The following is a 10,784-nucleotide window of genomic DNA, read 5'->3' as shown; positions in this document are numbered from 1 at the left end:
ATAGTACTCATTTAAATACTAATGATAGTAGTAATAGACAGAGGAGACTGTAGTAGAGTGGTGTTTGCATAAAATTTAGAGAATCGAGGCCCATTGAAAGAAAACCAACCCCTCTTTTTTTGCTTTAGAGATACACAAAAAATCTTGCAAGATACCTGTGCAACCAAACGATGTCGTTTGACTAACACATGAACCAAACGATGATCAATTGGCAATCCAGAACTGTTTAATCTCTGCTAATTATCTAAGATTTTTGTATTCGAACAAAAAAAAAAAGGAGGAAAGGGGAGGGGAAGATGGTGCTACAATAGTGCTAAGATATACAAAATGTGCATAATCACCAATCTTGATTCTGCAAAATCTACAGAAGCTAGCTAACTTAAAAATTTCATGTATATAGACAGTTTGAAGAAACTTATTTTCTCCATACACACACAAAAAAAAGGATCTATTCTTGTGCTAGCTGTGTCAAGGATTAAACATAAAGTTGCCACATTTACATTTCCAACACATAGGCTTGTAATTGGAGATATCATCACCTCTTGAATATGCTAAGAATTTAGGGAATGCATTGAATTGATGGCTTCTTAATTGCTGGTGTTTGAGGTTTGGCACAATTGGGACTTGAACTGCTTCACATGGTCCACAGTTTCTACATCTTCCTTCGCATCTTGGTGGCCTTGAACCTATTAAAGATCTCACCTTTAACATCTTCTCTTCATCTTTCCTCTGTTTTTTTTAACAAATATGCACAATAATTTCTCATTAATATTCCTATTGAACTTTAAAAAGATGAGGCATTTTGGATCAAGAACTCACCTGAGTAATTCCAGTTTGCAGCTTGAGAATTCTCCTACCTGCAAAATGGTTAAAGTTTGAAAATTCTTATTTAGGACCCTCTCTTTCTTAATGAAATCGTGACTAACACAAAGCAAAAGATCGAATCTTTTATAGTTTTGAAGTAAAACTGGGAATGACCCTCTTACCTTCAGCCATGAATTTAACATGTGTCAAGCTTGAAATGAACAGAAGTAGTAAAAAGATGATTGTCTGTAGATTTCTATGGCAAAAGACACAAAGCTGAGTACATGCCATTGGACTTTCTTCTTCAGAAAGTGTAAAAAAGCAAAGAAGTTTGGTATCTTAAGACCAGAAAGTGAGAATAATTGAGAAAAGCTGCTCAAAGAATGAATGAAAACTCAATCCCATAATGTTTAAGAAGAGAAGAGAAAACACATTCTTTTTAGTAGTACACTGATAGAAGTATGGAACATGGTATAAAAAAAGAAGTAGAGGAGAATCCCTGAAAAGGGAATGACCTAAAACCTCGTATTATGAGCCCTTCAGAAATTCCAAGAACTGTTTTGTTGGCAGAGAAATTAAGACTGAAGAAGTTGTACAAAAAAATGGAGGAGGAGGAAGGGTAGAAACAATAATAATAATAATAATAATACAGTTAATAGAACAAATATGAATTTGAGCAGTCATAAAAAATAAGAGGAGGGGCAGGTGATAAGAAGAGCTTTTTCCACAAAGGGACAAGTAAATTCACTGGTATAGCATATGGTCTTTCATTCTCACTCACTTTGTCCCCCTCTCATTGGTAAATTCACCCCCACATCCCCCTCTCTTGTTACTGTTTTGGTTTGTTTGGTTTTTCAGCAATTCAACTATAACACGTTATATCACTCTATGATCTGTCTTTATTTTTATTTTTTTACTGTTTCTTGAAATAGTGTAGTAGTATTTAATTTCCGAGAAAAGGATTTTAGGGAAGTAGGTTTGTATAGGGTGTTATTTAGGCAATGGTGGAATCTGCACGAGCCCTGAATATGATGAGAAAGGTTACCTCCAAATCCACGCAAAAACTGTTGTATGATGCTACGATTCTCAACTTTATTTCGTACCATACTTGGTCATATCACACGCTCAATCACATTTTGACAAGTCACACTCTTCAAAGTTTTAACTAAAAGATTTGGAATTTTTTCATTTCGTGGACAAATACTTTCTTATAGGAAGAGGTACAAGAATGATAACAATAGTTATTTTCTATATTTTTTTATGAGCTCAAAATAATTTTTCTAGATAAAATTCATCTCTTACTCTTGAAAGAGATTGACCGTCTTGCTTCTTTCACTTAATAATGTTCCTCTCGCAAGACTTTTTTTCTCTGATCATCAGTAATTTGCGTAGTTAGCTATTGAACTTTTAGTTCTTTGCATCTTTTTGAGCCGATGATCTTTTAGAAACAGTCTCTCTAACTCTAGGGTAGAAGTAAGATTTGCGTATACACTACCATATTCAGACTCCACTTGTGAGATCATACTGAGTTGTTGTTGTTGCTATTGAACTTTTAGGTAAATAACTTGCCGCTCAATTTTTCAACTTCAAATTGTAGTAGACATTGCACTGTGTTATTTATTGACAATAAAGAACAATAAGTGGCAAATCTTGACAACCTACTCTTTGATCATAAGATTATGTAAGGCAAATACAATTACCAAGAGAAGAAGCAATTCAGTTTTCAAAGCCATAATAATGAAAGTGGCAGATATGAGCAATCATTTTTTGACATACAAAACTACTACTCACTCTCTTTAAAACAGTACTGTAGGTCACATATTACAGTGAACAGTTGGCTTTAGTTTGAGCACGCAAAGGTTTGTCTTTGTAGGTTATAATTAATAGCTGTAAAGTGTTACATATATGGCTGGTATTATTAGATTTGTTTTTCTGCTTTCTATTACCCAAATTAGGAACTTTGGTAAATTTCAGAGAAAATAAAACATGCGCCTCACCTATATTTGCAAATGAAATAATAGGAGTAACTGGTTTTGTTAACAAAAAGTCTCAGTTATTATTTTGGCAGGAGGAAAGGACGGACCAGCAGTAAATAAGATTTTTGAAAAGCAGGTAAAAAAACTGAGCTGCTTATGTGCGTAGTACATCATGCATTAAGGGCAGTAGTCAGCAAGTAGGGACCAAATCTTACCTGAACCTGATTTTAGGTTACCTGCTTTATTATCAGCTTTTTTGCTACTGTTGGACTTGGCCAAACTGGACTTGCATTGACGTACACTTCAATTAAAGGACCTTTCTTTCCTCTATTTTTGTTTTTCAAATTGGGAGATGGGGTGATGCCGTACTAGTGGAGGCTGTTTCCACGACTCCAACTCGTGACCTTCTGGTCACATGACAACAACTTTACCAGTTACGTATATAGCTGTCTTTTAAATACTTTTTAAAGGAATGAAATATTGTACTTTTAACAATCAATGTCCAAAATCAAAGTGAAGATGAAGAAGTCTAACTCTCATTCTTTGAATCACATCATTTATTTATATTGAATACAGGAAGTACACATTATCATTACATTTGAAGAGAGGTAACTGCATGAACTACATATCCAAATTGGAGCCCAAAAACTATACAAATAATTTTCTATATGCTCTAATAACAATGATCTTTTTTTCATCTTTCCTTGAACTGAGGGTTTATTGGAAACAATCCCTCTACATTTCATAGGTAGGGGTAAGGTTTGCATACACACTACCTTCCCCAGACCCCACTTATGGGATTACACCGAATTTGTTGTTGTTGTTGCTCTAATAACAATGATACACCTACCTTGAACTTTGACGTAACATCTCTATATATCGAATTCATATGCACGTATCCCTCTACAATATGCAGCAGGCTCTGTAAATTACACAGGCCTCCAGCCAATATGGTGTTTCAAAAACAGCAACTTCCCTACTTCTATACAGCAAAATTGTCGATCATGTGTTGTATAACATCTGCTCCATCAGAATTAAAGCAATAATTCGTTACCTGAAATTGCAGAACAAAGGAAGTTAAAAGACTTGCTACTGTAGATAACCTTCCTGCGAAACGAAGCACAAAAGACAGGACCAAACGAAAAATCTTTGGCCTAAAACGCAGCACTTTTTTAGGTGAAAGACTTCAAGACAAAAGGTGGAGGTTTTTTGCAAGTTCAGAGATAAAATGCAATGGATCTATGTGTGACTTGAGAACTCGATAGTCCTAATGCTTGGGATATACATCTAAAAGCAGGACGCTTGATGTACTATACTTTCCGTAAAGACTGATATTTTCTTTCTTTGACCCCCTCCTCTCTTCTCTGTTTCTCGTCATATTAACGTAGAGCTTTGATTTGAAGAACCTCAAGAAAGAAAATCACAAAACTACCAAATTTACTTCTGTTTGTTGAAAACAAATAGTTGATGACCATGATTTCTGTAGATTTCTTTTCGGGATCAGTTAAGACCTTTGGTTCGAATGAAACAAAATGGATAGTGAAGATTCATATGCCCCAACTAGCTCGGGATTGACACATAATTTGTTGTATTGTCCTTGACAGATTATAGCCCTAGTTACCCGTTTAAATCTAATTTTCCGTTCTCTGTCACCTTTATTATTGTCTAACATTACTATAGTATGCTTTAACAATCCATCTATCAGCCCATGCAAATTTATGATCATATCTTGATTTATACCAAAATATGACAGAAAGGTGGATTTTTTATGAGCTTTCCAGGGAAAAAAGAAAAGAAGCAAAAGCATCAAGATAAATAAGTGAATGCAAACACGTAAACATGAAACAAAAATCCCTGAGTAAATAGGTATGAAAAATGAATTTGCCTAGGTCATAAGAGAATGGTATATGGTGAAATGCATGATGATTTATCATGAAGAAACATCGTAAGTAGAAACTCCTCATAGTATGTTCAAGACAGAACAAATACGTGCCTGAATTGTTGTGTGTGCAAAGTATCTTTGTTTACTTCCTTTGAAGCTAACATCAACTCGTTCCCAACTTAACTTTGTTAAACCTCTGATCATAGCCTCTGCAGCAGTTAACCATGAAGAAAAGGTAAACAATAGAAAAGGATGATCAAGCTAATCATAAAAACGCTCAAAGCGGAAAAACCATGTGATGTGCATTGAGATTCCCTAGTTACTTAAAGGAAGTGGTAAATTCTACCGTTTATACAGTTGAGACAAGTAGCTTAAGTCCGAAGGTGGGATTATATGTAAAATACTGGAATTAGTGTGTGAAGTAGTCCCATGCTCTCTTTTCATTTAGCTGGCACTAGTTTGATGCGTTTGAGTTTAGACTTTCTTACAAAAGCACTAGAAGACCATATACATCGCAAGATGCAACTAATATGCAGAATCAATGGCCATATACCCCCCATGTTAGGATAATGAAGGTATGAGTTTCCGAAAGTGAAGGCTAACATACTTAAAATTGCTCCTCAATATCATAAAAAGAAGAAAAAAGACACTGACCTTCCATTTCGTTAGACTTGCGTCCATTTATTTTGGCCTCAGTAGGTGTTTCTTCTTGATTACTAACACTTGTTGCCTCATCAACATTTACAATATGTGGGTATTTATCCCCTTTTTTCAAGTTCCGACACTGAAAAGAGAAGTATTAGTTGTGTGATGCAACACTTGTTGCCTCATCTACATTTACAATATGTGGGTATTTATCCCCTTTTTTCAAGTTCCGACACTGAAAAGAGAAGTATTAGTTGTGTGATGCAAGCTTTTGCTACTAAAACTCAAATGTCATATAACTTTACCTTTGAAAGCTCATTTCTGCGCCGCAAAGATGATGTACTCCACCCAACAAGATCTATACAAGTGTCAAGGTTTTTGCATTACGGGAAATTAGCCAACTGATGGGATTAGGGTTTCACTTATCAGCATAAACACTTACCCACTGTTGAATTATCTCATCATGGAATCAAGTCATGGACACCTGATTCTAGATATATAATACACTGAAGATTAAAGAAATAAGAAAGAGAAGAGGAAACGAAGAGTGACGAGGTTCAGGAGGATACAGTCAAAACTTGTATTTGCGTAGGCCACACGACGCTTAAATGACTGCAAAGCAGATCTGCAAGAAGAAGTTAGATATAATACATTTGCTTAAAATTTTGAAGTTAATGATCACTCACATAAATGGCAGATCTTCAGAATCACTGGCCATTCGAAGAAGAAGAGGAGGTTTCCCTTCATCACAATCTTTCAAAAAGAGATGCCTTCCACTTCTTCCAAGTAACCATGAGGAACTCGATGCAACTTTTTCAAGTGTGTATAACCCACAGAATGCTGGAGCCTACAATATTTTTAAGAGACGTTAGAAGTTGGTTGTCCTGCCCCCAGCACCCCACCCACCCCGTTTTGGAAATAAGTAATAAGTATTGACATGCAAGAAGCAGAATGAAACTAAAGCAACATAGTTATTTGGGATGCTTGATGACTCATGCCACTAACTACCATGCACTTATATGATAAGGAAATTTCAAAATGAAACTAGACCAAAATATTCAAAACCATACAAAATTTCAATGAAACTTCAAGAAGCGTAAGTATTGATGCAGCTAAAATGCAATCATGTTCATGTTAGGCGAGTTTGCATAACATTTTTTCCAGATGAGTGACTGTCCACTTAAAGTCAAAGACATTCGTGAGTTGTTTAATCTCAAAAGAATGTCTGAATAAGCAGTATGCATGATAACGAAAATCTTCTTTGAAGTCTACCCTGAGAGAACCTATAATGCATTTTTGGTGGTAAATTTCCTCGTTAGTAGTGTAAGTCAAAGCTCATTTGGAAGAATATCTTTCTCTGCCCCAATTATTGTTTTTCCTCTTCCTTTTCCTTTTAAATTTTTGAGGCTAGGTTGGGGTTGAGCTGCTAAGGACCTGTTATCTAACAGTGTATTTTACTTAAAATTGCAAATTTCTCATAATATCAGAATTTAACAGAAGATCAATAACGTGGATTGAGTAAAAGGCCTCTAGTTACCTGTTTGTGCCCCCTACAACCGAGATGTGGCGTAGCACAGGTTATAAAGTTCATGGGTTCCAGCCCAGCAATTTTTCTTTTCGATACCTCTTCCACACACAAATTAGTGGAACCATTAAGACTACATTCCATCTCTTCTCCACAAGCTCTTCTTGCAGATCCTTGTTCATATAGCTTCGCAATTGCATATCTAGATACCAGGCCACCTAGGGAGTGACAAACAAAAGAAATCTTCTGTAGATGTGGATGCTGCTTTATAACAGATAATACCTGACATTAAGTACAAAAAGCAAAAGTCAGCAAAAATTAAGTTCCAGTAGGTCTTGCTTAGCAAATAAGCAAACTTACATGTTAGACCTGAAGAATAAGAATCAGTTTAGATGTCATCCTAATACAATACCAAAGCCCATATTGTACAACAAATGGAAAAAATCCTTAGCAACTAACAAACAAGGGTAGGTATGTATGTTAGCAAGAGCTAATATTTGGAAGACAAAAGAATTGGTCAATAGCTTCAACTGTACATCTTCAGTAGGCAATGCAGAATTAAGGTCTATATGGGCGGAGAAGTCAATCAAAAACAAGGATCTGAAAGAAGGATAAAGATAATAACTGGACTGAAACAATGGCATAGGTACAATGAAACTCATTGAAGGAAAGAAGAAGAATATTTTTAACCTAGTTTGGTTTCCAATATCATGGTTGTTCTTGACTCCCACAACATAAGTAGGTCAGATAAAATGAGAGTGGCGGAGCGGTTTGTGTTGATGAACAGGAGTTAATTTAAATTGATTCAATACACACCTCTTCAGCTAGTCTTGTCCCCATTATGTCAACACCATCGAATGTCAAGGTCGAACAATTAGAGTCACTGCCTGGAAATAGAATATTAATTAGGAAATAGTTGGAATTAATACAGGAAACATATAGCTCTAACTGACAGATAGATGCATAAAGATTGTGGAAACATGAAATCAACGCAAAATTGGAAGCCATCCTAGTTTTCAGAAACTAATAACCAATAAAATTTTGGAATTGTAATGCCAAAAGCTAAAGTTATCCAATTCTCTCCAAGGACCTCTATATTTACTTTCCTTTGAAGAAACAAAAGGAGTTCTAATACTACCAGTTGATTCTTCATTTAAAAAATATCCAACTTCAAAATTGTCGATCTATGAGTATCAAATTAAGCTATAGACTAGCTTATGTAGTCGGTCGACTTTGTCCCTGTTGTTAGAGTTAGAAATATGGTAATCTGTTATGTAGTTGCAGGGAAACGAGAAAAGAAGAAAAGAGGCAGTTCTCTTATTTGCATCAACATTCATTTTTTCTTACTTACTAAGAAGAAATATGACTGCCTTTCTTTTTTGGTCAATCATACATATAAATGTGATCAAACAGTAGCTGCTGTTCCCAAAGTAATGACATTTAACGCTACAATATCACTTCAATCAACCGAACGTCTGGACAAATAAATAGAATTAAAACAGAAGCAGGGAATTGAGTCAAGAACAGAAGCTTACAATGAACAATGACATCGCGTGAATAGGCCTTCACAAATTGCTTGGCAGCATATTTCCAATCATCTGCACTGCACAAGCAGAGATGTCAAACCATCAAAAGCCAAACACACTAATCTCTCATCATATAACACCATCACAACACAACAACTAAAATTACCAACAAAAATCAGCACATACATTTCCAGATTTACAAGTGATTAACCTATAACAACTATTGAGAAAAAAAAAAAAGGAACAACAAAAAGTAACTATTATGTCTCGCCCGTGGCGGAACTAGAAATTTATACAAGGGGATTCAAAAAAATTCTAAGATATCACAGTTGAAATTTGAACCTATGACCTAAAGCAGTTTTGAACCCCCTTTACTACTATATTTGATTTTTTCTTCATGTCAGGGGATTCAACAGCTCACATATAATGATATAACCGAAAAAGATCATTTTCACTCTACCTAGTTCTGCTCATGTATGTCTCGTTATAAAAATAGTTGAAGTCGGCTATATAAATCAATTGAAATAACTCAATAATATATAAAGAATTAATGTTGAAAATGAGTATAAGATTTTAAAGTCACCTGCCAATAAGGCCATTAACCATAACAACTAAGTGAGGAGGAGGAGGAGCATGACCATTTTGACTAGCTTCCACATCAAAACTACATTCACCAGAAGGTGTCTCAACAACTGAAACTTCATCATCCAATCTCATACATGCGAACCTAGGGAAAATAGAAGACCTTTTTCTTCTCCTTGTCTTCTTATTGCTATTCTCATTCTTCTCAATAATATCCATTTCAGATTTTCTCTCTTCATCAGTAAAGTTTGAATCTTTTCCCATTTCTGATGAACCCATTTTCGCATAATCACTTAAAATCCAACAATATTGAAAGAAAAAATAACAAAGAACAGAAAATTATTTGTGGGTCAAATAGTGATGCGGCCTGAAGACGATCTTGGGTACTTTGGATTTGGAATTTCAGTTCAGCATTTATGGATTTTGGCAAGGAAATTTCTTAATAGAAGCAATGGGACCTTCTAGTAGTCCACATCTGAGGCTGCTGAATAGTAAATATGGAACCTTCTTCTAAATCTTGCTGACACAAATAAATTACTACTACTACTACTACTAAAATTAGCAATCAAAAATAGGCATGTTGAATGATAAGAGGAACTTTGGAATTCTGGTTTCATGAAATGTTTCAGTCAATCAAGATTTTAGAATTTAGAAAAGGTCTAAACCTTGACTGCTTGATTTTCTTTTTTCTTTAAATTTAAATATATTTTTGGACAAAGAGTACATCGTTAGTTAGAGGCTATGGAACACTTTGGAAGGGGAATAAAGGAGAAGGGAATTTGTGTAAAGATCCCATAATGACATTTTGATCGTACACACTTCCTTGTTAGTCACATTCTCAAATTTATCAAAGAGTAGCGTGTAATCTTCCATTGAGTGAAAAATTATGCAGAGGACAATGTAATCAGTGAATTACGGGCACAAATCTTATACGTGTTACAAATTTTACTAAATAAGTATAACTTGTTATAAATAAAGTTTTATTTAAAATAAATGTAGACATTTTAGGTCTTATTCCATTGTAATTCATCTCAAATCAATAAAAAAAAATTCTCTACTTTTCTCTATAAGAGCCCGTTTGGATTGACTTATTTTAAGTGCTTTTAAGCCAAAATAGCTTTTAAGTCATTTTGTAGGGTTTGGATAAAATTAAAAAAAATTGCTTTTAACCACTTATTTTTAAGCTAAAATGACAAAAACAAGCCAAAAGCCAAAAGCTAGAAATCCTAACTTATGGCTTAAAAGCTATTTTGACTTAAAAACTACTTAAAATAAGCCTATACAGATGGGCTTTAATACTTTCTTCTTTTATTATTTTATAATACGTTATCAGCACGAGACTCTAACCAATTGGATAGAAGCTTTATTGAGCGTAATGATTGTCAATTGTTTCATGAACTTCCTTCATGATTAAATTCTAGATTTAATGTAAGTATTTTACGTTATTTTTCTCTTTTAAATTCTTGACATTCTATAATTTGATTTTAAATACAAGCAAAGACAATAAATTTTGATTGTAACTCTAATGGAGTTTGAAAGAAATTATAACCACCCAGAGTGGTAAAAATTTTATGCCTTGCCATGATCAAATTTATGTATGATTGTGGGCAAAGAATTGAAAACTCATCCCATTGAATTTGCTTCATTCTCATTCCTTTAAGAGAATGTGATAGCAGTATGTGATAAGTCTGAAAGAAGACAAAATTATTACTATGAATGTATCAATGGATGTGGACGTGACAATATACGGAATTATAATCATCATCATTGTGGTAATGAGAACAATAAGGATTCTCCAAATAATCCTTCACTTTGTGAAAGTAATATTTGTCATTGATTTGACA

General features: G+C 34.5%; 2 protein-coding genes across 5 annotated transcripts; both read right to left on the bottom strand.

The window, feature by feature from the left end:
* Positions 1-225: 225 nt before the first annotated feature.
* Positions 226-1,700, bottom strand: LOC107781686 (EPIDERMAL PATTERNING FACTOR-like protein 2). The gene is made up of 3 exons (XM_016602421.2): positions 987-1,700; positions 820-857; positions 226-729 (listed from the first exon to the last, which is right to left on the bottom strand). Exons 1-3 carry the CDS (start codon positions 1,093-1,095, stop codon positions 469-471), a joined length of 408 nt encoding a protein of 135 aa, XP_016457907.1. The 5' UTR covers positions 1,096-1,700; the 3' UTR covers positions 226-468.
* Positions 1,701-3,322: 1,622 nt separating this feature from the next.
* Positions 3,323-9,769, bottom strand: LOC107781685 (putative lipase ROG1). 4 transcript variants are annotated; one of them, XM_075232661.1, is made up of 10 exons: positions 8,942-9,769; positions 8,368-8,435; positions 7,649-7,719; positions 6,845-7,114; positions 5,994-6,154; positions 5,877-5,932; positions 5,613-5,665; positions 5,317-5,446; positions 4,774-4,871; positions 3,323-3,834 (listed from the first exon to the last, which is right to left on the bottom strand). In XM_075232661.1, exons 1-10 carry the CDS (start codon positions 9,217-9,219, stop codon positions 3,763-3,765), a joined length of 1,257 nt encoding a protein of 418 aa, XP_075088762.1. In that variant the 5' UTR covers positions 9,220-9,769; the 3' UTR covers positions 3,323-3,762. The 4 variants fall into 4 exon arrangements, with proteins under 4 accessions (XP_075088762.1, XP_075088765.1, XP_075088763.1 ...); XM_075232664.1 differs by having other exon boundaries at positions 8,368-8,430; positions 8,942-9,612; XM_075232662.1 differs by lacking the exon at positions 4,774-4,871 and having other exon boundaries at positions 3,676-3,834.
* Between the last annotated feature and the right edge of the window lie 1,015 nt (positions 9,770-10,784).

Source organism: Nicotiana tabacum, chromosome 16 (genome assembly GCF_000715075.1).
Source record: "Nicotiana tabacum cultivar K326 chromosome 16, ASM71507v2, whole genome shotgun sequence".
Taxonomy (NCBI): domain Eukaryota; kingdom Viridiplantae; phylum Streptophyta; class Magnoliopsida; order Solanales; family Solanaceae; genus Nicotiana; species Nicotiana tabacum.
Note: the sequence above shows the minus strand (reverse complement) of the source record. Positions and strands in the feature narration are given on the sequence as shown.

Bases quoted from the DNA above. Each gene is read 5' to 3' on its own strand.
- LOC107781686 (XM_016602421.2), bottom strand. From the start codon at position 1,095: ATGGCATGTACTCAGCTTTGTGTCTTTTGCCATAGAAATCTACAGACA. The intron at 858-986 runs GTAAGAGGGTCA...ACCATTTTGCAG, and splicing joins TGTTAAATTCATGGCTGAAG to GTAGGAGAATTCTCAAGCTG. The intron at 730-819 runs GTGAGTTCTTGA...TAAAAAAAACAG, and splicing joins TGCAAACTGGAATTACTCAG to AGGAAAGATGAAGAGAAGAT.
- LOC107781685 (XM_075232661.1), bottom strand. From the start codon at position 9,219: ATGGGTTCATCAGAAATGGGAAAAGATTCAAACTTTACTGATGAAGAG. The intron at 8,436-8,941 runs GTGACTTTAAAA...CTGCTTGTGCAG, and splicing joins GTTAATGGCCTTATTGGCAG to TGCAGATGATTGGAAATATG. The intron at 5,666-5,876 runs GTATCCTCCTGA...ACACTTGTATAG, and splicing joins CGCAAATACAAGTTTTGACT to ATCTTGTTGGGTGGAGTACA.